At 40.8% G+C, this 27,911-nt stretch overlaps 1 protein-coding gene across 12 annotated transcripts in view; it reads right to left on the minus strand.

Annotated features, from left to right (window-relative positions):
- Positions 1-16,509: 16,509 nt before the first annotated feature.
- Positions 16,510-27,911, minus strand: part of lrwd1 (leucine-rich repeats and WD repeat domain containing 1) — a 56,152-nt gene continuing 44,750 nt past the window's right edge. For 8 of the 12 annotated variants that reach the window (XM_072589390.1, XM_072589393.1, XM_072589392.1 and 5 more), the window contains 3 exons: positions 27,441-27,599; positions 19,075-19,184; positions 16,510-18,119 (listed from right to left, as the gene is read on the minus strand). In XM_072589390.1, coding sequence (XP_072445491.1) covers positions 17,979-18,119; positions 19,075-19,184; positions 27,441-27,599 — 410 coding nt within the window. In that variant the 3' untranslated portion in view covers positions 16,510-17,978. Of the gene's footprint in view, positions 18,120-19,074; positions 19,185-21,561; positions 21,629-27,440; positions 27,600-27,911 lie in introns of those variants that run through there. The other 4 variants (XM_072589395.1, XM_072589394.1, XR_011963288.1 and 1 more) reach the window with 4 other exon arrangements.

Here is a 27,911-nt window from a genome sequence, read left to right on the forward strand (position 1 = left end):
TCAGCTCTTCTGGGGGAGAGCATGTCATTGCTATTCTTAAATGTGTGGGTGGCTCAGTGGTTAGCACTGCTGCCTCACAGCGACCCGGTCCAATTCCCGCCTCAGGCGACTGTCTGTGTGGAGTTTGCACATTCTCCCCGTGTCTGCGTGGGTTTCCTCCGGGTGCTCCGGTTTCCTCCCACAGTCTAAAGATGAGCAGGTCAGGTGAATTGGCCATGCTAAATTACCTATAGTGTTAGATGCATTAGTCAAGGGTAAATATAGGATAGAGGACTGGGTCTGGGTGGGTTACTCTTCAGAGGGTGGGAATGGATTTGTTGAGCCAAATGTCCTGTTTCCATACTGTAGGGATCTAATCTCAGGACTATCACTTGAAAGAAGTTCTGAGATTTACATATTAATTAATCGAAACCTGCCAACCATTCTAAAAGATGAATGACTTAACGGCAATCTAGGTTTGTTCAATATATTGCATCAGCTCTATGACATTATGACCTTTTGCTAAAAATTCTGTCTTCTTTGATCCGACTCCAATAGTGGGATGATGACCTAATGACAGAGCAGCGCTCTGAAAACTTGTACTTCCAAATAAACCTGTTGGACTATAACCTGGTGTTGTGTGATTTTTAACTTTGCCCACCTCAGTCCAACACCGGCTCTTCCACATTGTTGCTAGTCTTGACACTAGAATGACAAGGCAACCACTCTACTCAGAACTCAGACGCGGCAGGAGTCTCCCAAGAAGACAGCGGAAAGACTTTAGCAATGACCTCATAATAAACCCTAACATTCGCTGCTCGTTGGATGCTGCCTGAACTGCTGTGCTCTTCCAGCACCACTAATCCAGTAACTGAAGAGAAACCCTGGCTTATTATCAACATAAACAGAGAAGGCTCACATCAGGTGGCACCAAACAGATTGAGAAACGTGTGCAGAAGTGACAGAGGGAGCACACAAACCACCAAAATACCCAACTCTTCAAAGCACCACCTTTATTGCATGAGGCAGAGTTTGCAGTTGTACATTGGACATATCAGTCCTTTCAGGATTCATCATATCAGTGGAGACTTGTTATCCTCAATCCCATAGGACTGCCTAAGAAAGAGAAGTTAATCATAGTTAATGCAATACTGAGACACCTTAATTATCCAAAGGACACAAGTTTTGTTCGGTTAATTGAATACCAGATAATTGAATGCCAGATAACATAGTTATCCAAGTATCGGGACCTTGCAATGTTGTTTCAATAATCCGAAATTTGGTTAATCAAATGCCAGATAATCGAGGTTCCTCTGTATCCAACAGAAAGATAGCAATGAGTCATAGAGTCATAGAGATGTACAGCATCGAAACAGACCCTACGGTCCAACCCGTCCAGGCCGATCAGATATCCCAACCCAATCTAGTCCCACCTGCCAGCACCCGATCCATATCCCTCCAAACCCTTCCTATTCATATACCCATCCAACTGCCTCTTAAATGTTGCAATTGTACCAGTCTCCACCACTTCCTCTGGCAGCTCATTCCAAACACATACCACCCTCTGTGTGAAAAAGTTGCCCCTTAGGTGTCTTTTATATCTTTCCCCTCTCACTCGAAACCTATGCCCTCTAGTTCTGGACTCCCCGACCCCAGGGAAAAGACTTTGTCTATTTATCCTATCCATGCCCCTCATAATTTTGTAAACCTCTATAAGGTCACCCCCCCAGCCTCCAACGCTCCAGGGAAAACAGCCATGTTCAGCCTCTCTCTATAGCTCAAATCCTCCAACCCTGGCAACATCCTTGTAAACCTTTTCTGAACCCTTTCAAATTTCACAACATCTTTGCGATAGGAAGGAAACCAGAATTGCACGCAATATTCCAACAGTGGCCTAACCAATGTCCTGTACAGCTGCAACATGACCTCCCAACTCCTGTACTCAATACTTTGACCAATAAAGGAAAGCATACCAAATGCTTGCTTCACTATCCTATCTACCTGCGACTCCACTTTCAAGGAGCTATGAACCTGCACTCCAAGGTCTCTTTGTTCAGCAACACTCCCTAGGACCTTACCATTAAGTGTATAAGTCCTGCTCTGATTTGCTTTCCCAAAATGCAGCACCTCGCATTTATCTGAATTAAACTCCATCTGCCACTTCTCAGTCCATTGGCCCATCTGGTCCAGATCCTGTTGTAATCTGAGGTAACCCTCTTCACTGTCCACTACACCTCCAATTTTAGTGTAATCTGCAAACTTACTAACTGTACCTTTTATGCCCGCATCCAAATCATTTATGTAAATGACAAAAAGTAGAGGGCCCAGAACCGATCCTTGTGGCACTCCACTGGTCACAGGCCTCCAGTCTGAAAAACAACCCTCCATCACCACCCTCTGTCTTCTACCTTTGAGAATGGAATGGAATTAATTTTACATTTCATCTGAGAAACCAAGAGACAAAGAACATTGTGGTGCACCTTTTAGAACTTCTAAATGTGATTTTGAGGAAGTCTGAGTAGGCTGAAAGGTTGCTGAATGTGCATGATGTGTTCAGGTGCACAGTGAGTTAGCACAGAACGTAACTGAACAGATAGCACTGGAAGTACCTTTGGGAACAACTGGGTGAATTCAACCCTGACAATGGGAAGTGGTACAATTATGACTGATGTGTTACACTTTTAGCTGAAAGTGAATGAAATAGGGGATGAGGACAAAATAAAACCTCTTCTCAGCAAGATGAAGCCAAATCCTTTTGTGGTGATATGTCAGCACTATTACACTTGAGACCACCAGTACTATGGACTCTTCTGAAATTACGGAAATTCTGTTATCATACCATGTTTCAGGGTGAGATTCTGCCGAGAGTCATGTTCTATGAAAGGAATCAGTTGCCAAGTGAGACTGTTACCGATTTCATTTTGGAATTAAAGAACCTCTCTGGTCACTGAGAATGTTGCAAACTTAGAAACTGACCTCGGAGACACTAAAGACATAAAAGACAATAAAATCCGGGCCACGTGTCTGAGTAAAGGCAGTGACGTGTTGTGGAAAGAGGCCTGCAATGAAGCCACAGCCATGGAAATGTCAGAAAGAAATTGTTGCAAATGCCCATAGATTATTATCTTTCTAAACTGGCAGAGGAGGTCCACCAGATTTCCATGAGATCCAAACCATGCCAGCCAAACTCCAAGTCAGAAATGTACATCACCATTCTCAGAGTGCCCCCAACCATCTAAGTGTCCCATTTCTAGTCAACACGTACTTTCTGTGAAAAGTCATTCATTTCCACACAATATGCAGAAGTGGAGAAAGCAGTAATTAATGTTTCATATCCTGATAAAGCTCCAAATTGCAGCTGGCACCAGGTTATTAGATTAGATGACTTACAGTGTGGAAACAGGCCCTTCGGCCCAACAAGTCCACACCGCCCCACCGAAGCGCAACCACCCATACCCCTACATCTACCCCTTACCTAACGCATGGCCAATTCACCTGCCCTGCACATCTTTGGACTGTGGGAGGAAACCGGAGCACCCGGGGGAAACCCACGCAGACACGGGGAGAATGTGCAAACTCCACACAGTCAGTCGCCTGAGGCGGGAATTGAACCACTGTGCCACCGTGCCGCCCACTATGGTCAGTTTAAAGCTAATGCATGAAGGCAGGGAATCCTAGAATATGCGCATGATAGATATAGAAGCAGTCTTTTGTAGCGCTGCGGTAATGTCCCTACTTCTGAGCCATGAGGCTCAGGTTTAAGACCCACCTGTTCCACAGGTGTATAATAACATCTCTGAACAGACTGATTACAAAAACATCAATCTAGAAAAAAAAAACTGAATGTTACCAAACAGAAGGATCAAGAATTCTATTCAGTCAGAAAGCAAACAAAACAGCAAAAAGGTTGAGAGTAATCATGTCAACAATATACTGTAATTCCTTTGTCCACAATAGAAATAAATATCAGAGAATCACAACTTACTTTCAGCATTGTGCAGCCATGTCAGTTATTTCAGGAGAGAACGAGAAATCCTATGTCACATTTCCTTATACAAAACTGTTGTAAAACTCACGAGTTATTCCTAAAGCAGTACTCCTATGCTGTTATATCCTACAAATTGCTATTAGAATTTGCAAGAGGCAACAAAGTTTCCCGGATGGGAAGAATTTAGCTTAAAGACCTACAGTTCAATTAGGACAAATTAATTACAGTAGACATCAGTAAGAGTATGTCTTACATTGAGAAGGTGCTATGAAAGCACAAAGTGATCTTTGATTAAAGAGGACAAATGATAAAATTAGCCATTCATGCAAAACTAAATATCATAAGTCAGCAGATTGTGCAAATGTTAATGTCCTTTAGAGATTTTCAGTGAGGACTAATGAATTTCTAAGGTCAGAAGTTAGATTACACCAGGTTATAGTCCAACAGGTTTACTTGAAAATGCAAGCTTTCAGAGCATTGCCCTTTTGTCAGATGAACTGAAAGAGCAAGACTTTCAAATAAACCTGTTGGACTTTAACCTGGTGTTGTCTAACTTTTGACTTTGCCCACATCATAAGTAATTTATAGCCACTGAATTACCTGTGAATTACTTTGCACACACAATAGGCATGTCAGAGAAATTAGTGAAGAAGCTCAAAGATCTAATGCTTGGTAAAGTGCTGTTACAATATGTGATAAACCCTCCTGCTTAATTTAAACCAGCAACACAGAAAAGATTTATCCCATGCAGTAATCTGTGAAAATTCTAGAGGCCAAGAAATATTTAAAGTAAAAATTAACAACTTTATTTCTTTAAGTAAAGCAGAGAATAGTTAACTCACAACTATTTACAACTCCTTCCTCTAACCTATCTTTTACTTCCCCTTCTACAATAGATAAAACCCCTGATTAAGATTTACAAAAATTCAAATTTCAAAACGAATCTTCTTTTTACATGTTCCTCTGTAGATTTGCTCTCCAGGTCAGTGTTGATGTTTTTTTCTTTGTGCAAACTCCTTCTCTAGACAGGTACCTTTCAGAGAGTTCTGACGAGCAGCCTACATCTGTTGGTCTTCTGGTAGTTCTCTCCCAGCTGTTCAATTTTTTTCCGGTCTTACACCCCCAAAGCATCAAATTGTGTCTTTGGCTTTTAATATTGTCAATATACTAAATTCAAACTTGATTGGAGGTTGGTTTCTTTGGGGGTTTAATTTAAACTGATTGGCCAAATTTGAATTTGTTTTCGTCTCCAGGTAACCAATTACCCTAGCTGCTGGACCACGTGTTACATTGTATCTTGTTCAGAACACTTGGTGTTGTCAGGTTGTTCTGCTGCCTTTAACTTTCTTAAAGGTAACAGTATACACATTTTCATAACAGTGCTCAATTATATGATGAACAGATGGTCTTGAGTATGATCATTAGACATTGCTTGAGTATTTCACACATGTGAAATAAACTGTGCATATCAAGACTATATCTTGTGGGGTTTAACAGTCATTAATCCGCCAATGTTTAGAGAAAGTTTGTTAGAGGAATTTCATCAAAAGCACACAAGGTTAGTCCAAAGTAGCCAGAAACTATTTTGCTATTGAAGGGTGCATAGAGATATTGAGGAGCTGTTAAAAAGTGTCATTCTCAGAACTGGAAACAATCCAACTAAGGTTCATTCCATTGACAAGGATTAGGTTTATTGTCACACGTATATAGAATTTCAGTGATAGTGTTTTTCATGTGTTAAACGTAAAGTGTCACCATGCTCTGGTGCCACCTTGAAACACTGAATATAGTGCACAAGTTTACAGCAGTGGAGTCCATATTTCTCTCTTCTCTTTGGTCCTCCTCTGCTACTCCTCCAGATGCTGTTTGACATCGGCCAGGATCTCTGTAAAATGCTCCGGGCGCCTCGGTGATGGGCCTGCCTCCGCCACCACAACCATCATATCCGCCAGCTGGGGCCATGGGCTTGTTCTCATACCCCTGTTCCCTATCTAATGCTCCCCCAGACACTGTCGCCGGTAATTGGTCACTGGTGTTCTGCCTCTGGGCTCCTCCACCACCGATGCCGCAGCTTACAACCAGCTATAGTCCTGGGGCTCCACAGGACCTTGCCTCAACATGGCTGAGCTAAAGACTGGGCCCAAGAGTCACTGAGCCAACAGAAAACCCACAGGTTTGAGTGATCAAACGGAAGTAAATTATGGGAATGAATACTTGTAAATTCTTTAAAGTGGAGATCTAAGACTACCTTAGCTACAGCAAGTGATAGTTGAGGTTTTAAGAAGCTGGTTTGCAGGCAGGCAGATTGGTACTCAGAAAAGCCCCAGAGTGTATCTCACTCAAGAACAGTTTTCTGTGCTGGTAAATGATGACAATGGCAGTTCCTCTAGGGAGTGCAGCCAAAGGCCAGCTGCTCAACAGGAGAGCAGAAAAAGGGAGAACAATGGCAATAGGAAAGTCAATAGTGAGGCATACAGTCGGGCATTTCTGTGGCTGCATATATGACTCCAGGACGGTGTGTTGCCTTCCTGGGGCAACAACCAAAGATGTCACTGCAGGGCTATAGGGCATCTTGAAGGGGCATCACTGTCAGAGATTGGGATTCACAATGGGACAAACAACATAGGTAGAAAGAATAATGATGTCCTGTATCAAGAATTTGAGGAGCTAGGTAGCAGATTAAAAAGCAGAACCTAGGAGGTTGTAATCTCTGGATTACTCCTGGCACAATGTGCTAGTGAGTATAGGCATAGGCAGTTAGAACTAGATGAATATGCAGCTAAAGAGTTTGTAGAATCATTGGATCCCTACAGTGTGGAAACAGACCATTCGGCCCAACAAGTCCACACCGACCCTCTGAAGTGCAACCCACCCAGACCCATTCCCATACCCTATTATTCTACATTTACCCTTGACTAATGCACCTAACCTACATATCCCTAAACACTACAGGCAATTTAGCATGGCCAGTTCACCTAACCAGCACATCTTTGGACTGTGGGAGGAAATGTGCAAACTCCACACAGACAGTCACCCAAGGCTGGAATCGAACCTAGGTCCCTGGCGCTGTGAGGCAGCAGTGCTAACCACTGAGCCACCGTGCCACCCTTAGTTGGTGCAAGAGGAAGGGGTTAAGATTCCTGGATCACTGCTCCTTTATTTAGGGTGGGATCTGTTCAAATTTGACAGGTTACACCTGCGGGGAGGTTTGCTAGTGTCATTAGTAGGGGTTTAAGCCAATTTGGCAGGGGGATGGCATGCAAATGGAGGAATACAGAAGTACGGGGTGATGCACAGACAAGTATTGAAGAACCAAATCAATCATGAAGTCAATGAAAATATAACTAAGACACAAGGAAATGTAGTAAGATTGGTATTTATTTTAATGCAAAGGATCTTGTGAATAAGGCAGATGAGTTAAAAGTACTGATTGACACATAGGGATATGGCATCCGTGCTGTCATGGAAACATGGTTTGTGTGGGGAGACAGGATTGGCAGCTCAATGTTCTGGGGAAAAGAATCTTTAGGCAAGATAGGAGGAGATGCAAAAGTGTTGCAATATTAGTCAAAGAGTCAATTACTGCAGTAAGAAGCAACAATATCTTAAATGGTCATATGGGTAGTACTTAAAAGGAAGGCAATCATTTTGTTGGGAGTGAACTATAGACCTCCTGTAAGGGAGAGATAAAAGTGCAGATACTTATGGGGTGGTGCTAGGCATAATTTTAGGGAACAAAGCTGGGCAAGTGGTAGAATGTCATTTGATGGGATAGCACTTTTTATGATAGTGACAATAATACAGCAAGATTTAAGGTAATTATGGCAAAGGACAAAGATGAACTGGAAATAAAGCTTCTGAATTTAGGCAGGGCGATTTTAATATGACAGGATCTGGCTAAAGGGGACTGGGAGTAGCTATTTTCAGGAAAATCCACATCACAGTCGTGGTGAGTCATTTGAAATGGTAATAGTGAGTGAAGGGCGAGCATGTCAAAGGTGAAGGGTGAGGTCAACAACTTCAGAGAACCCTGGATGTCAAGGGACATACAGGATTGGATAAAGAAAAAGCTTATCTCAGAAGCTGAGATATCACAACAGCCGATGCCCAGGAGGTGTACAGAAAGTCCAAAAGGGGTTACATCACAAATTAGGAAATTAAAGAGGGGACGTGAAAAAACACTGACAGATAACAAATCCAAAGGGATTTTGTAAGTATATTAGAAACAGGAGAATAAGCAGGGAAATAGCGGCTCATTACGAACAAAGTAGCAATGTGTATAGAGCCAGAGGACACAGATGAGATTTTAAAGGAGAATTTTGCATCTGTATTTACTATAGAGAAGGATTATGTATACATTGAAATCAGGGAGGGGAACTGTAATACACTTAAGCAAATTATATTGAGATGGAAGAGGTATTAGCAGTTTTAGTCAGTTTGAATGTGGTTAAGTCTCCAGGCCCAGATGAGATATATCCAGAGCTGTTGTGGGAGGCAACTTATGAGATTGGAGGGCTATGTAAATATATTCAAGGCTGAGATAGACAGACTTCTGATCAGCAAGGGAATCAAGAGTTATTGAGGAAGACTGGGAAATGAAGTTGAAGATTATTAAGTCAGTCATGATCTCAATGAATGGTGGAAATTCAATAGGTTGTATGACCTCCTTCTGCTCCTTTGTCTTATAGTTAACTATTTCTCTCTTCATAGATACTGTCTGACTGCTTGGTATTCACTGCATTTTCTGTCACTACTTTGTAATTTGCATCTGAGATCTGTTTTCTCTTTTACTCCTTTTATGTATGGTATGATAGATTACTTGGACATTCAAAAATGCCTTTGATAAAGCTTATAGAAAATTGCTAAGTTGAAAATCAACAGAGTTGAAGATATTACCTAGGCACCAACAAAATGAAAAGGAAGACATAGCAAGTATTCATTAAAACAGTCACATCAGGATGGGAGTGGGAGTAAGGTTTACAGTTCTCCTTGTAGAAACAAAATAAAATTAAAGTAAATGACACATGTCCGTGATTAACACTGATACGATTTTTTTAATTAAATAGCTAACATATTGTGATCATTCCAATATTGACTGTTTTGTTTCTAGCGAGTGAAACTATAGTGTAGAAATCACCAAGCTACAAAGTTAAAATCAATACCAGAAGAACAGTATCTGTATTCTTTCACATACCAGTATTTTTTGCAATTCAGTAGTCAATTTTGCATGACTGCTCATGGTGGCCAGGTTTATATTATTTTAAGAGATCATGTACTGTCTCATTTGAACCACAGATCAGACTTTGTATTGTTCAGTGAAGGAAATATAGACTGAATGCACTTGTAATTTTAGTTTGCAGGCCACTTTCTAATCAATGTGTTCACAGATGTTATTACACACCTCTGGAACAGGTAGACTTGAACCGAGGGAGGGACACTACCACTGTGCCACACATTGCATCCATCATATGCATGGAAATATGTGTGATTAAAAAAGTATGTTTAAAAGAAATAAAGCCAATAATTTCTCACACAAATAAAATCTTTTCCACACCAGGGAAGTAGTTTTTAATAGGTTTTAAAAAAAATCAGTGTTGGGGAGGCTATGATGGAGTTTAAAAATTTCAAGTCAGAGTCTGATTCGGAATTAACTTGAGGAACAGCTAGAATATAAATAACACAAAGGGGCAGTAATTATCATTTGTAGGCCTTAAAGCAACATGATAAGCTACACATAACATACCAGCAATGGCGGACCCCAATTTACAAACATCTGACTTATGACTGCTTCTGCTTACAATGGGTTCACATAAGATATTAGTAATTTTAAGGATCCAACATGCGAAGATTTGTTCATACTTCCCACTGGAGGAAAGGAGAGACAATGTAAGTCCAGATGTAAACGACATAGGTGAACGGTATACTACTGTATATAACTTTTCAAAGTGTTGCTATTTGTTACAATACAGAAGTTATCAAACAATGTACATGATAACTGTGCTGATAGTACAAAGAAATGCAAAACCATCACACAGGAGAGGAGAGTTGGCATACTCAAGTGATCTGAAAAAGGAGAGACACTGCCGAACATTGGGAAAGAATTAGACCGTACCCATTCAGCAGTTGGAACTATTTTAAAAAGACAAAGTGTTCATTCTGGAACGTTTGAAAGGCTCTGTGCTGAAGAAGGTTACAATAAAGCAATGGAGTAGATTAATTATAGAAATGGAAAAACAGTTAGTTGTTTGGCTTGAGGATCATTGTTGAAAAGTGTTATGTCGGAAAAGCACAGCCTGAAACATTAACTCTACTGCTCCTTGGATGCTGCCTGACCTGCAGCACTTTTCCAGTGCCACACTTTTCAACTCTGACCTCCAGCATCTGCAGATCTCACTTTCTTCTTGAGGATCACTGTTGTATACTGGTTAGCCTAAAGCTCACTTAAGAGAGCCAAAAATCTGCATGCAGACCTAAAGTCTGAGCATGGCAGTGAAAATGAAGATTTAATTACAAGGCAAGGTTGGTTAAATGGATTTAAAAGGGAAAATTTACAAAACATAAAAGTTACTAGTTCTGATCATGATGCAGTGAGTGAATTTCTGGATGCGATGGCTGAAATAATTAGTGGGGGCATGGGTATAGTGCTGAACAGGTTTCAACATTGATGAGATGGAGCTGTTTTGGAAGATTACGTCCTAATGTACATTGGAAAAGAGAAGTCTATGCCAGAGCATAAAGCTGAAAAGTTAGCATGACCCCTTTGCTTGGTGGTGATTGCAAGCTCTAGCCTGTGCTATGCTGAAAATCCTATGGCTTTCAAGGGAACCTAGAAGACAGGGTCATTCAAGATGGAGGATGGGGAAAAAATTGTGGCTGTAAGAGCTGCTCCTTTTTTTGAGGTGTTTTAAGTGTTGGAAGTCATTTCCTTGAATTCCAGGAGCAGTAATTACTGTTTCGTAAGCTGTTGCATTGTTTTGGAACTTTGGGGTAAAAAAAATCAAAACAACAGCACTTTTAAAAAAAAAAGAGGAAGAGAACAAAGGCAGAGACCACATGGTCAGTGACAGAGAGAAAGAGACATTACACTACTGTCTGACACAGCAGTGAATCTAAACAGTGATTGCCTTTGCTGTTTGAGTTCAAGTACTTCTGGAAATCGAGGTGCATCTAAGAAAAATTAACAAACAGCAAGATTCACAGCTGACCTGGAAGGAACCTGTGTGGGAGAGTTCACAGCACAGGAGCAGAAAGGTGCATAAGTTTTAAGTGTAATCTTATTTTTTTTTAAAATAGTGAATAGTGTAGGTTCTTTTTGGTTATATATTTCATTGAGAGCTGACTCTTGATTAAAATTTAAAACTATAAAACATAGGTACTAATTTAGCCAGGAGCAGTGATTTTTAGAGCAATAAGACTATGCTATTTTCTGAAGATTGTTAACGTATAAGGATGGCCTTTAGTAGAGTGATGTGCTCTTCATGTGGATGTTGGGGATTATAGAGTTTCCATGTTACTGGTGATTATGTCTGGATTAAGTGTGTTTGGTTGTGAGTCTTATTAGATCATATGAATCGGTTGGACTGGCAGTTAGAGGCAATGAGGAATTTACAGGAGCTAGAGGGTGTGATGGATGGCAGTTATAGGAGAAGAGAAAAACCACAGATACAGTCAGGTAGATGGGTTACCGCCAGGAAAAATAGGAGAGGGAGGCGGGGAGTGCAGGACTCACCTGTGGCTATCCCCATCTCAAACAAGCATGCTGTTTTGGAAAACGTAGGATGTGATGAATACTCAGGGAAATGTAACATGAATAGCCAAGTTTCTGGTACAGAGACTGGCTCTGATTTAACGAAGGGTTTGTCAGGTTCCAATTGATTAACTGTGATAGGGGACTCTTTACTCTGAAGCAGAGACAGATGCTTCTGCAGCTGACAGCGAGAAATCAGAATGGTGTGTTCCACCCTCGTGCCGGGATCAAGGATATCTCAGAGAGAGTGCAGAATATTCTCAAAGGGGAGTGAGCAGGAGGTCATTGTATACATCGGAACAAATGACATAAGAAGGAAAAAAAATAAGATTCTGAAGGGAGAATATAGGAAGCTAGGCAGGAATTTAAAAAGGAGGTTCTTGAAGATGGTGATATCTGGATTACTCCCAGTACGACGAGCTAGTGAGGGTAAGAATAGGAGGCGAGAGCAGATGAATGAGTGGCTAAGGAGCTGGTGCAGGGGAGAAGGGTTCACATTTTTGGAGATTTGGAATCTCTTCTGGGGTAGAAGTCACCTGTGTAAGAAGGATGGATTACACCTGAATTAGAATGAGACTGATATACTGGCAGGGAGATTTGCTAGAGCTGCTTGGGAGAATTTAAACTAGTAGGTGTATGGGCACGGGGGTTGGTAGTTGGACCTGGGGAGATAGTGAGGAAATAGATCAGTCTGAGACTGGTACAGTTGGGAAAGGGAGCAAGTCAAACAGTTAGGAATAAAAACTGAGGTAAATTAAAATTCATTTATTTCAATGCAAGAGGCCTAACAGGGAAAGCAGATGAACTCAGGGCATTGTTAGGAAGATGGGCCTGGGATATCAAAGCGATTACAGAGATATGGCTCAGGGATGGTCAGCACTCTCAGCTTAATGTTCTAGCATACAAATGCTATAAAGGATAGAAAGCGGGGCAAGGGAGGAGGGGAGTGGCATTTTCAATAAGGGATAACATTACATCTGTACCTTGGGAGAATATTCCTGAGAATACATCCATGCAAGTCACTTTGATGGAGTTGAGAAATTAAAAAAGTGATGATTACCTTATTGGAATTGTACTGTAGACACCCCAATAGTGGAAATTGAGAAACAAATTTATAAGATTTCAGTTACATCTAAGAATAATAGGGTAGTAATCATAGAGGCTCTTCAGCCACGTTCTCTCTTCCTCCCTCTACAAGGATTTCAGTGAGTCCCTCTCTCACTGCACACCCCAGGTCATCTCCTCTGCCCAGAAGCTCTTCAACCACGTTCTCAACTGGGACACCCGGACCAACCAACCCAACAACCCCATGGCTCAACACTTCAACTCCCCCTCCTACTCCACCAAGAACATGCAGGTCCTTGGACTCCTCCATCGCCAGACCATAGCAACATGATGGCTGGAGGAAGAGTGTCTCATCTTCTGCCTAGGAACCCTCCAACCACAAGGGATGAACTCAGATTTCTCCAGTTTCCTCATTTCCCCTCCCCCCACCTGGTCTCAGTCCCAACCCTCGAACTCAGCACCACCTTCCTAACCTGCAATCTTCTTCCTGACCTCTCCGCCCCCACCCCCACTCCAGCCTATCACCCTCACCTTAACCTCCTTCCACCTAGTGCATTTCCAACACCCCTCCCCCAAGTCCCTCCTCCCTACCTTTTATCTTACCCTGCTTGGCACACTTTCCTCATTTCTGAAGAAGGGCTCACGCCCGAAACATCAATTCTCCTGCTTCTTGGATGCCGCCTGACCTGCTGCGCTTTTCCAGCAACACATTTTCAGCTAGTAATCATAGAATACCTACAGTGTGGAAACAGGACCATTTGGCCCAACAAGTCCATACTGACCCTCTGAAGAGTATCCCACCCAGACCCATTCCCCTGCCCTTATTGCTCTACATTTCCTCTGACTAATGCACCTAGCCTACACGCCCCTGAACACTATGGGCAATCTAGTATGGCCAATTCACCTAACCTGCACATCATTGGACTGAGAGGGGAAACCGGAACACCCGGCAGAAACCCACACAGACACTGGGAGAATGTGCAAACTCCACACAGACTGTCGCCCAAGGCTGGAATTGAACCAGTGTCACTAGGATGTAGCAGTGCTAACCACTGAGCCACTGATAGGGGATTTTAACTTTCCAAAACCTGGGATTGCCATTGTGTTTCAGGTTTAGATGAAGAGGAATTTGCTAAGTGTGTACAAGAAAGTTTTCAGTACGTGGATGTACCTACTAGAGTAGGTGCAAAGCTTGACCTACTCCTGGGAAATAAGGCTGGACAAGTGGGGCACTTTGGGGTCAGCAACCATAGTTCTATTTGTTTTAAAATAATGATGGAAAAGTATAGACTGGATCTAAAAGTTGAAGTTCTAAATTGGAGGAAGGCTAATTTTGACAGTAATACGCAAGAAATTTCAAAAGTTAATTGGTTGTGGATATTTACAGGTAAAAGGACGGCTGGAAAATGACAACCTTTCAGAAATGAGATAATGAGAGTCCAGAGACAGTATGTTCCTGTTGGTGTGAAAGGCAAGACCAGGTGTAGGAAATGCTGGATGACTAGAGAAATTGAGGTTTTAGTTAAGAAAAGAAGGAAGTATATGTCAGGTATAGACAGCTTAGTGTATGAAGGCAGTACTGGAGAGAGAAATCAGGAGGGCAGAAAGGGGTGAGAGAGTTTTGGCAAATACGGTTAAGGAGGACCCAAAAGGATTTTATAAATACATTAAGGATAAAAGTGTAACTAGACAGAGAATAAGACCCCGCAAAGATCAGCAAGGCAGACTATGTGTGGAACTGCAGGTGATGGGGGAAACTTACTAAACAAATATTTTGCATCAGTGTTTACTGGGGAGAAGGACATGAAAGATACAGAACGTGGGGAAAAAAAAGATGGTGACATCTTGAAAACTGTCCATATTACAGAGGTGGTGGTGGTGCTGAACGTCTCGAAACGCACAAAAGTGGATAATTCCCCAGGACCTCACGAGGTGTATCCTAGAACTTTATGGGAAACTAGGAAGGTGATTGCTGGGCCTCTTGCTGAGATATTTGTATCAATTGTCACAGGTGATTGAGTTTTTTAAAAAAGTAATGAAGACGATTGACGAGGGCAGAGTGGTTGACGTGATCTAGATGTGGTTCTGTAAGGCCTTCAACAAGGTTCCTCATGGTAGACTGGCTAGCAAGGTTAGATCTCATGGAATACAGGAAGAACTAACCATCTGGATACAGAACTGGCTTGAAGAGAGGGTGATGGTAGAAGGTTGCTTTTCAGGCTGGAGGCCTGTGATCAGTGGTGTGCCACAAGGATCTGTGCTGGGTCCACTGCTTTTTGTCAGTTATATAAATGATTTGGATGTGAACAAGTTAGTAAGTTTGCAGATGACACTAAAATTGGATGTGTAGTGGACAGCGAAGTTACCCAAGAGTACAACTGGATCTTGAGCAGATGGGCCAAAGGGCTGAGGTGGGGCAGATGGAGTTTTAAATAAATAGGAGGTGCTGCATTTTGGTAAGGTAAATCAGGGCAGGACTTCTACACTTAATGGTAAGGTCCTGAGGAGTGTTGCTGAACAAAGAGACCTTGGAATGCAGGTTCACACTTCCTTGAAAGTGGAGTCTCAGGTAGATAGGATAGTGCAGATGGTGTTTGGTATGCTTGCCTTTTTTGGTCAGCGTATGGAGTATAGGAATTGGGAGGTAAAAACAATGACTGCAGATGCTGGAAACCAGATTCTAGATTAGAGTGGTGCTGGAAAAGCACAGCAGTTCAGGCAGCATCAGAGGAGCAGGAAAATTGACGTTTCGGGCAACAGCCCTTCATCAGGAATAGAGGTCCTGATGAACTGCTTTTGCCTGAACATCGATTTTCCTGGTCTGTGGATGCTGCCTGAACTGCTGTGCTTTTCCAGCACCACTTTAATCTAGAATATAGGAATTGGGAGGTCATGCTGTGGCTGTACTGGACACTATTTAGGCCACATTTGGAATAGTGTGCGCAATTCTGGTCTCCCTCCTATTGGAAGGATGCTGTGAAAATTGAAAGGGTTCAGAAAAGATTTACAAGGACATTGCCATGGTTGGAGGATTTGAGCTATAGGGAGAGGCTGAATCAGTCGGGGCTGTTGTCCCTGGAGTGTTGGAGGCTGAGGGCTGACCTTGCAGAGATTTATAAAATTATAAGGGGCATGGATAGGGTAAATAGACAAGGTCTTTTTTCTGGGTTGGGTGAAAACTGGAGGGCATTCATTTAGGTTGAAGGGAGAAAGATTTAAAAGGAACCTTTTTTTTCCACAGAAAAGGGGTGAGTGTATGGAATGAGCTGCCAGAGGAAGTGGTGGGGCTGGATAGGCACATGAATAGAAAGGATTGAAGAATATAGGCCAAGAGCTGGCAACTGGGAAGAGATTAATTTAGGGTATCTGGTCAGCATGGATGAGTTGGACCGAAAGGTCTGTTTCCATACTATACAGCTCTATGTCTCTATATAGAAATGCAATAAAAATGACATGGAGTCTGGTTCTGGCATCATTTTGTAGCCAAGGTAACCAGATACTGTGTCTCTAAGAAACTGCCAAGATTTTACTAATCCTAAGTAATGCTCCTGGACATGCTGCATTTCTGGTCATTTTCATCCCAACATTAAGATTGTGTACTTGCCACCCAGAACAACCTCCATACTTCAACCTATGGATTAGGGTGTCATTGTGTCCTTTAAATCCTACCACCACCATTAGACATTTTTCCAAGTCATTATGGCAACAAAGGAGGTTAAAACAAATGAAACAAATTTTTAGAAGTCTTATATTTACCAAGCAGTAAAGAACAATTCAGAGACAATGGGATGAAGGTAAGGCAAACCAATAGGAATGGTATCTGGAAAAAACTTTGGCCTCAGTTTATTAATAGTTTCTTCAAAAATCTTCAAAACCATTATGTGGATCATAGGTGGACAAGCAGGAGGCTGGAAGAGCACAGCAAGCCAGGCAGCATCAGGAGTTAGAAAAGTCAATGTTTCGGGTGTAACCCTTCTTCAGGGCTGGGGTTGAGTGAAAGGGGAGCTGCAGATAAAAGGGAGTGCGGTAGGGGAAGAGTTTGGGTGGGTAAAGGGGCAGGATGGTGAGGGAGGCATAGATGAACACAGGTAGAGGGTAGATGGAAGGGAGGGGAAAGGGCTGAAAAGGGAGTCAGGGGATGGGAAGGGAGGTTATTTGAAATTGGAGAACTCAACTTAAATCCTCCAGGTTGTCGGCCACCCAGGTGGAAGATGTGTTCTTGCAGTCTCCTGCTGGTCTACCTCCGATTTCAACATCTGCAGTTTTTTTTGTCTCTAACTAAAGTGGTGGATCTTAGCAATCACCTCGAGTTCGACACTGTTGTTGATGATATTCGAGATTTGTTCAAATTTCAATCACAAGGGGTGAATAAGTACTGAGGACCTGATGGAATTGGAACACTACATGATTGTAGATGAAGAGGAGGAAGCAACTTCCTAACACTAAGTGATTCATAACCAAACAATTAGCATACACTTGCAGACTCATGGGAATCTTTCCTTGAAATATTTTTCAAGAAGTTTGAAAAGGTAGCCAGACTGGTCCCTTCAACTTCAGCAACACCCCCACCAGCATCACCTTTTTCACAGTTGTTTCCCAAATTAGCTCTTCTCCACCTCCCTCGGGGGATAGCCTTTCTGGCATAAGAGCCTGCATCACTGTTCAAAATAAATTTAAATAAAACCTTTTTAAAAAAAGAAGTTGTGTTGTACACGGTATATGACATTAAATATTATGTACTGACTAAGTCTTATAAACTACTGTATTCATACACATCTACAAAAGTAGAAAAATGTTGACCTGATGTATTCTGACTTGCATACAATTCAATTTATGAACACATTCAGAAATGTAACCCATTTGTACATCAGTGACTGTATAATGTAACGAATTATACATTATATATTGTAAATACTTCTATGCCTATTACACAATCTACTCTCTAACTTCACCATGAGCAGCATTGGAAGTATCTGGCTGGTATTTATTACATTGGCTCAATGACTCTTTGAACTTGTTCATCATCTTCAAAAGGCACATTTCTTATTCAGGAGCAATTCAGAATCCTTAGATAAAGCATAGTATTGTTTTGAATACAAGACTAGAGGGCTATTATAGCATCATTCAGTTGCAGTTAAAGTCAAGATAGCTGCAAATTTTGACTCTGGACATTCAGTTGTTTGCTTCCTTGCTGAAACTTTATGTTCTTTTCCAAATAACAACGATGTTTTGGTCTGTCACTGCTACAAGGTAATTACATTCTGGGTCCGTGGTTACATTATTTATCAATGTTCCTTCAACTGTCTCCCCTTGTGATTTTATGGCTGGCCACTTGAGAATCTGCATATACACAAGAATGTGAACCAAGTGAGCAAATCAACAAACTACCAAGGAGCATCAAGTAACGTTCCATTGCACATGGCAGAGAAATATAGATGAACAGAAAGAATTTAAAACTGCTTAAAATCAGTTAGCTTTTAAAAAAAACACACAATTAAATTAATTTGGCATTAATGTTATAGCAGTTATGCACTTTGGTAAGAAGAAGAGTAGATTATTTTCTAACTGGGGAAAGGCTTCAGAAATCTGAAACACAAAAGGACTTGGGAGTCCTAGTTCAGGACTTTAAATAATATGCAGGTTCAGCAGGTAATTAGGAAGTCAACTACAATGTTAATATTCATTTCAAGAGGGTTAGGGTACAAGAACAGAGATGTACTACTGAGGCTGTATAAGGCTTTGGTCAGACAGCATTTGGAATATTGAGAGCAGTTTTGGACCCGTATTAAAGGAAGGATATGCTGGAGTTGGAGGGATTCCAGAGTTTGCAATGATCCTGGGGATGACAAGTTTATCATATGAGAAGCGGTTGAGGACTCTGGGTTGGTACTGAATGGAGTTTGGAAGGACGAGGGGGACTCATTGAAATTACAGAATACTGAGAAACCTGGATAGAGTGGACATGGAGAAGATGATGTTTCCACTAGTAGGAGAGGCTAAGATCTGAAGGTATAGATTAGTGAAGGGACATCCCTTTAGAACTGAGATGAGGAAGAATTCCTTCAGACAGAGGGTTGTTAATCCATGGAACTCATTGTCGCAGAGGACTGTGGAGGCCAAGTCACTGAATGCATTGAAGACAGATGTAGATAGATTCTTGATTAATAAAGGGGATCAAGGATTATGGGGAAAAGGCAGGAGAATAGGATTGAGAAACAGATCAGCCACAATTGAATGACAGAGCAGACTCGATGGACCAAATGGGTGAATACTACTCCTATATCTTATGATCTACCTGTGTTGGTGGAGTCTTCTTGCCAGAAGTCATTTCTTCATCAGTGACCCCATCGAGATCATACATCCATATGTCTCCTTTCTCATCTCCACAAAAGAGATAGTTTTCAACTGTGCAAAGAATACACTTTCATTACTACGATGCTCCTCCTTCTGTACATATGTATTACACCATACATTGATTCTTTAACCAATCAGGTTTAATATTTGTCCGACATATTTGGCATTTCATAATTGACTAGACAATGAAAATAAAATAAACAGTGCACCAACACTGACACCATAAGATTACAATAAGCAAAACTGCAACTTAAACTCCATTTATTACCATAGCATAGATAGTATTATAGAACACAAGGTAAAACATTCATAGAATCATATTCATATAGCACAGAAACAGACCCTTTGGTCCAAGTTTCCCAAACGAAATTAGTCCCACTTGCCTGCATTTGGCCCATATCCCTCTAAACGTTTCCAATCCTTACCGATCCAAACGTCTTATAAATGTTGTAACTGTACCTTCCTCTGGCAGTTCATGCTTCGTTGAAAAGGCTGCCCCACAGATTTCTTTTAAATCTTCCTCCTCTCATCTTAAAAACATTCCCCCCCCCTAATTCTGAACTTCCCCACCGTAGTTACCTTTGCTAATCACCTTATCTATGCCCCTCATGATTTTATAAACCTTGACAAAGTAACCCCACAACCTCCAAGTCCCAACCTATCCACCATATCCTTATGACTCAAATCCTCCAGTCCTGGCAACATCCTGATCAATCTTTTCTGAACCCTCTCCATATCCTTCCTATACCAGGGTGACCAGAACTGGACACAACACTCCAAAAGAGGCCTCACCAACATTCTGTACAACCTCAACAAGATGGCCAAACTCAATAGTGTCAGTAATGAAGGCAAGCCTTCTTAACACCAGTCTACTTGTGGTGAAACTTTCAAAGAACTATGCACCTGAACTCCTAGGTCTCTCTGTTGAGCAAAGCTGCCAGAGCCTTAACATTAACTCAAAGTTCTGTCCTTGTTTGTTTTACCAAAATGCGAGACCTCACATTTGTCTAAATTAAACTCCACCAGTCACTCCTCAGCCCACTGGCCCAATTAATCAAGACTCCTTTGTAATCTGAGATGACCTTCTTCAATGTTGACTACACTACCAATTTAGGTACCATCTGCAAACTTACTAACTACTTTCTCATCCAAAACATTTATATAAATGACAAACTAAAATGGGCCCAGCACCAATCCCTGCAGATTGAGTAATTCTATATCTTCCATATCCTTTTCCACAGTAAACACTGATGCAAAATATTCATTTAGTATCTCCCCCTTTTTCTGCAGCTCCACACAAAGGCTATCTTGCTGATCTTTGAGGGGCCCTATTCTCTCCGTAGTTACCCTTTTGTCCTTAATGTACTTGTAAAAGCCCTTTGGATTCTCCTTAATTCTATTTGTCAAAGCTATCTCATGTCTCCTTTTTGCCCTCCTGATTTCTCTCTGAAGTATACTCCTATTGCCTTGATCTATCCTGTTGTCTTGTCTTGTGTACCTTACATATGCTTCCTTCTTTTTCTTAACCAAACCCTAAATTTCTTGAATTATCCAGCATTCCCTATACCTACCAGCCTTCCCTTTCACCCTAACAGGAATACACTTTCTCTGGATTCTTGTTATCTCATTTCTGAAGACTTCCCATTTTCCAGCTGTCCCTTTACCTGCGAACATCTGCCCCAATCAACTTTTGAAAGTTCTTGCCTAATACCATTAAAATTGGGATTTCTCTAATTTAGAACTTCAACTTTTCGATCTGATCTATTCTTTTCCATCTTTATTTTAAATCTAATAGAATTATGGTTGCTGGCCCCAAGGTGCACCCCCACTGACACCTCAGTCACCTGTCCTGCCTTATTTCCCAAGAGTAGGTCAAGTTTTGCATCTTCTCTAGTAGGTACATCCACATACTGAAATCAGAAAATTGTCTTGTGTACACTTAACAAATTCCTCTCCATCTAAACATTTAACACTATGGTAGTCCCAGTCGATGTTTGGAAAGTTAAAATCTCCTACCATAGCCACCCTATTATTCTTACAGATAGCTGAGATCTCCTTCCAAGTCTGTTTCTCAATTTCCCTCTATTAGGGGGTCTATAATACAATCCCAATAAGGTGATCATGCCTTTCTTATTTCTCAGTTCTACCCAAGTAACTTCCCTGGGTGTATTTCTGGGAATATGTTCCCTCAGTACAGCTGTAATGCTCTCCCTTATCAAAAACACCGCTCCCCCTCCTCTCTTGCCCCCCCTTTCTATGCTTCCTGTAGCATTTGTATCCTGGAACATTAAGTTGCCAGTCCTGCCCATCCCTGAGCCATGTTTCTGTAATTGCTATGATATCCCAGTCCCATGTTCCTAACCATGCCCTGAGTTCCCTGTTAGGTCCCTTGCATTGAAATAAATGCAGTTTAATTTATTCGTCCTACCATGTCCCTGCCTGCCCTGACTGCCTTTGCTGTTTGAATTCATGTATCGCTGGACATCGGAGTGCATCTGGGAAAATTAACAAACAGTGAAATTCACAACTGATCTTGGAAGGAACTGTTTGGGCGAAGTCACAACACAGAAAAAGATAAGTGGCTTGTTTTAAGTATGGCCTACAGAAAGTCTGCAGTAGTAAGTAGAGTGGGTCTTTCTTGATTGTATATTTTTTTGAGATATGTTTCCTGATTAAACTTAAAATATAAGCCATAACTATTAATTTAACCTGGGGCAGTGTTTTGTAGAGGAATAAGACAGTGTTATTTTCTGGGTCTGTAGATTGTAAAGGAACAAAAATGGCCTTTAGTAGAGTGATATGCGCTTCTTGTCAGATGTGGGAATTTAAGGAGAGTTTATGGGTTACTGCGGATTATATCTGCAATAAATACTGTTGGTTGCGAATCTTATCAGATCGAATGGATTGGTTGGAGAAACAGTTAGAGGCAATAGGAATTTGCAACAGCAACGGAATGTGATGGATGGTAGTTATAGGAAAGGGGAAAAATCGCAGATATAGTCACATAGATGGGTTAACTCCAGGAAAGATAAGAGAGACTAGTAGATAGCCATAGAAGACTCTTGCACTATTCCCATTTCAAAAAAGTATGCTGTTTTGGAAAATGTAGGGAGTAATCAATTCACAGGGGAATTTAGCACGAACAGCGAAACTTCTGATATGGAGAGTGGCTCGAATGCAACGAGGGGTCTTCGAGTTCCAAGAGATCAATTTTGTTCGGAGACCCTCTAGTCCGAGGTACAGACAGATGTTTCTGTGGCTTGCAGCAAAAAATTAGAATGGTGTGTTGCTTCCCTGGTGCCAGGATCAAGGATGTCTCAGAAAGGATGCAGAATGTTCTCAAGGGGGGGGGGGGGGGGGAAGAGGTGCCAGCAAGAGGTCATTGTCCACATTGAAAGCAATGACATAGTAAGGGAAAAGGTTGAAATTCTGAAGGGAGATTGGAGAGGAATTTTAAAAAGGAGGTCCTCGAGAGGAGCAATATCTGTGGTACGTGTATGGAATGAGCTGCCAAGGAAGTGGTGGAGGCTAGTACAATTGAAACATTTAAGAGGCATCTGCATGGGTATAGGAATAGGAAGGGTTTGGAGGGATATGGGCCGGGTGCTGGCAAGTGGGACTAGATTGGATTGGGATATCTGGTTGGCATGGACGGGTTGGACCGAAGGGTCTGTTTCCATGCTGTACATCTCTATGACTCTATAGCACCACTGGTCACAGGCCTCAAGTCCAAACAACAACCTTTCATCACCACATCTCCTACCATCAAGCCGATTTTGTATCCAGTTGGCAAGCTCTTCCTGAATATCGTGTGATCTAACTTTACTAATTTGTCTACCATGTAGAACCTTGTCAAAGGCTTTACTAAAAGTCCATGTAGATGTCTATCACTTTGTTCTCAATCTTTTTGAACATGTCCTCCAAAAACTCAATCAGGTTTGCGTGACAATTTTCCACACACCAAGCCATACTAACTACCCCTAATCTGTCCTTGCCTTTCCAAATACATGTCGATCCTATGCATCAAAATCCTTTCCAACACTGATGTCAGATTCACTTATGTATAATTCTCAGGCTTTCTTAAATAACAACATTAACCACTCTGTAGCTCTGCCAAACCTCACCAGTGGCTATAGACGATATAAATATCCATGCTGTGGGCCCTGCAATTTCTTCCTTAACTTCCTGAAGCATCCTGGGATATACTTGATCAGGTCCTGAAGATTTATACACCTTTATATTTTTTAAAGCTTCTAGCACTTCCTTTTCTGTAATGTGGTGGTTTTCAAATTTATTTCCCAGAGCTCCCTCATCTCCATTTATTATTTATTTACCATAATTTCCATCTCCTGGGGTATTTTACGATGCTGTGTCTTCAAGAGGAGTGTTTGTCCTGGTTTCTTTGAGAGATTGGTGGGACAGCAGCTGAGCAGTCTATGTGAATAACTTGTGAGGCCTTGGGTTTTAAAAAGAAATGTTGGAACAGTAGCAGCCTGAGTGGGGTTGGCCAAGCTCTCTCAGATCAAGGATTTTCAGTTAGCTTTCAGCAATCACTGTTGTGGGCTTGAAATGGAATCTATTCTTCCCTCTCTCAATCAGAATTAAAAGCTGAGGGCTCTCTTCCTACAATGCTGGATTGCATGTGAGATAAAAATCGGTTTTCTGAATTTGCTCCTTTTGCCATAAGGACATGTTTGTGGGATGCTACTATATTGGAACAGTTAAAAGGCATCTGGATGGGTATATTAATAGGAAGAGTTGAGAGGGGTATGGGCCAAGTGCTGGCAAATGGGACTATATTAATTTAGGTTATCTGGTCAGCATGGATGAGTTGGACCAAAGGGTCTGTTTCCGTGCTGTACATCTCTATGACTCTAATTAGTTAGAGTTACTGTTTCTATTACTCTTAAGTTTTCCAGTAGAGTTGTTATTTGAAGTTTTGCTTTCTTTTGTTGTATTTTAACGATAGTGTTTGACCAGTCAAATTGTAACTGGAACACAGCACTTCACATTTGCCTTTAAAGTAAGAAAACGTTAGGGTCGAGGCTACCTTCTTAAAATATTTTGGAGGGTGCCTGGTCTTGTCCATAACAGGTTCCACACATAGATAACCTCATTGATCTTTAAAGGGACTTTATTTTCTTCCTAGTTGTTCTTTTGCTCTTAATGTACTTGTAGAATCTCTTTGGATTATCCTTAGCCTTATCTGCCAAGGCCATCTTCTGATTTCCTACTTAAGAATGCCCCTACTGCCATTCTGTTCTTCAAGAAATTCACTTGATCTCACTTTTCTACACAAAATATGTGACTCCTTATGTTCTAAACACATTCTATTATGTCATCATTTAGTAACAGTAGATTAAGCAAATAATCTTTCTACATCATTAACCCTTGATATATCATCAGAAAGCTAATTTAAAAAAAAAACAAGTTATCTAGAAGGAAAGAATTAGGATTGGATTCATCTGCCTATTTTACATATTGCATTAATTTACTTTCATTCAATAGGAGGTCAAGACATAGTATAAATTGGATTGTCAATCCTTAACAGCTTCCTGAAACAAAAACAGAAATTGCTGGAGAAACTCAGCAGGTCTGGAAGCATCCCTGGAGAGAAAGCACACAGTCAACATTTTGAGTGCAGTGACTCTTCTTCAGAACTGGGCCTGAAACGTTGCCAGACCTACCGAGTTTCTCTAGCAATTTGTTTCCGTTTCAGATTTTCAGCATTCACAGTTCTTTATTTTTTGTTTAATGTTTCCTGTCTGACACACGAAGTTAAAATGCCCATATCATACCTCTATTCCTTAATCCATAACAACATCTTGAAGTAGCTATATTTTGGGAATCAAAGGATAGATTTCTAAGCACCTCAATGCAGTACATGGTTGCAAGATACTGTTGATTTATTTTTAATAATGAATAATCTTATCTGACTTTTTCTGCAACAGACAATCTTTAAAAATAATTTTTCAATGATTCCTTTCCATCTTAAAAGAAAATTTTCCTATAGTCAAAGATTTCAGACAAGGCACAGAATCTGCTGACACTTTCTAAAAGAGTTAACCTTGGCTGAGTGATAGCAGATTGACTTTAAAGAGTCAAGAGTTCAATCGCTACTCCAGAGGTCTGTGCACACAATCTAATTTGGTACCAGTGTTGTATGAAGAACTATTCAAAGGGGTGTCTATGGTAGCAATGACGTGGAGGTGCTGGTGTTGGACTGGGGTAGACAAAGTTAAAAATCACACAACACCAGGTTATAGTCCAACTGGTTTATTTGAAAGTACTAGCTTTCGGAGCACTGCTCCTTCACCAGGTAGCTGTGGAGTAGGATCATAAGACAGAATTTATAGCAAAAGATCAGCGCCATGCAACTGAAACAATATATTGAACAAACCTAGATTGCTGTTAAGTATTTCATCTTAGCTCAGACAATGGTGTGAGGTTACAGTCTGTCTGTATCCTAAGCTTGAGTCAGACTGGTTCTGTTTCCAAAGTAGGAATTTATAAAATGTAGCATGCATTGACTGCCACAGATTGTACACTTTTTAAATGGAAGTTTACCCCATAGACATATGCATGAAGGAGGGAGGGGGAGAGAGAAAAAAAAGAGAGTGCGAGAGTGTGTCTGAGTTGATTTGTCACCTTTTTATAAAACCTTAAGTTATCTGGAGAATATGGCTTAAAAGTAGTTCTGGGATTTACATATTAGTGAACCAAAACCTGTAACCCATCCTAAAAGGATGAAAGACTAAACAGCAATCTAGGTTTCTTCAATATATTGTATTAGTTGCATGACACTGCGATCTTTTGCTATAAATTCTGTCTTATGATCCTGCTTTACAGCTACCTGATGAAGGAGCAGTGCTCTGAAAGCTAGTACTTCCAAAGAAACCTGTTGGACTGTAACTGGATGTTGAGATTTTTAACTTTATTCAAAGGTGAGCAGTGAAATTCCTGTGATGTTTTGACTGGACAATCATTTTCAAAAAGCTGATTACTGCTTACATATCTCATAAGATGATCTCTGCAATGTTTCTAGTACAAATCTCATTCACATAAGTTATCAGTGGATCTGGTTTGGTTTGACTGGATTGCATGCCTGCTGAGTTAGCAATCCAATTTCTGCCTTTTGTCAGCATTGCTCAGGTGATAGCATTTTCATTTTTGAATCACAAGATTACAGAGATGTGAAATTCTCTTCAATGCTTGAGGACAAAATGTAGGCTGAAACTCCAATATAAAACCAAGAACATGCTGAACTATCAGAGATGCTATCTTTTAGATGGGATATTAAGCTATGGCCCCCTTCAATTAATAATTTCAATCGTAGTCAAGGATTAATTATAAAGACGTCTCAAGACGAGACTTCCAGAGTCTTTTGGTAATTGCCATTATAAACTTGTATTCATCAGGAATTTATTCCTATACTGAATTGGAAGATCGCTTATTCTATTTACAAAGGATAGTCTATTGACCATAAGACCTTAAGACAGAGGAGTGGAAGTAAGGCCTTTCAGCCCATGCAGTCCACTCCGCCATTTAATCATGGCTGATGGGCATTTCAACTCCACTTACCCGCATTTTCCCCATAGCCCTTAATTCCTTGGTGACATCAAGGATTTATCAATCTCTGCCTTGAAGACATTTAGCGTCCCGGCCTCCACTGCACTCTGCGGCAATGAATTCCACAGGCTCACCACTCTCTGGCTGAAGAAATGTCTCCGCATTTCTGTTCTGAAATTACCCCCTCTAATTCTAAGGCTGTGTCCACGGGTCCTAATCTCCTCACCTAACGGAAACAATTTCCTAGCGCCCACCCTTTCCAAGCCATGTATTATCTTGTAGACCTTAACTACATCACATGGATTCAAGAACAGTGTTATACTTCATGACTAGTGTTCATTGTGATGAGACAGAAATTTCAAAAAGTAATGTCCTCAAGGTGCTCTAACCAGTCATAGTAAAACATTAAACACAGAATAACTAAAACACCAATAAAGTCTGATACTAATTAACTCATTTATAACTATAAATTCTGTCTGCATATTGCTCAGTGTACTTTGGGGGGAGAAACATTTGTGAAGCATTTTGATAATACTATGTAATCACATTGCAGTATGAGGTTTGTGTAATAATTGGGGGGAAATACAATTTCTCCTTGAAATAAAAACTTCAATATCCTTCAAAAACAAGATATTTCTCACAAGATATTTTTACATTGCCCTGGGAGAATATTTGTGATTTAAAAAAAACAAAGGATTTTATTAAAGTCTTGTTCCTCCAGAGACTTTGTGCACTAACCTGGAGAAACAGAGAGAGCAATATAAACTTCTTCTGTATTTGACCATTCCAGCTCTCTCAGAATTACTGCATGAATCTTTGTTTGACGTTTATTCCATCTTTTTAAAGTTTGGCTCCAGCTCCATAGGTATATAGAGCCTTGCATGAAACCTTTGGAAGCTGTGCAATGACAAAATATTTAAGTACAGCAGCTTCAATAATCTAAAAAGGTTTATCTATTGCTTGGCATAAACACCAGTTACAAGTTAAACAAAATATAAATAATTTAAATTGATATTTTAGGAATGAGTTATAATAGGTGATAAGTTTTGCCATTAAAAAGTGCTTGAACACTTCAATCAGAGAAACACTTAACTTTGACTTAAATACAGGTTACGCAACAGCTTCATCATTGGCATCGGAGGCTTGAAAAATAGCCATTTATTTCTTTATGTAAATTTGGCTTCAAATGTAAGCTTCTAAAAACTGCAC

This window comes from Chiloscyllium punctatum, chromosome 19 (genome assembly GCF_047496795.1).
Source record: "Chiloscyllium punctatum isolate Juve2018m chromosome 19, sChiPun1.3, whole genome shotgun sequence".
In the NCBI taxonomy this organism is placed as follows: domain Eukaryota; kingdom Metazoa; phylum Chordata; class Chondrichthyes; order Orectolobiformes; family Hemiscylliidae; genus Chiloscyllium; species Chiloscyllium punctatum.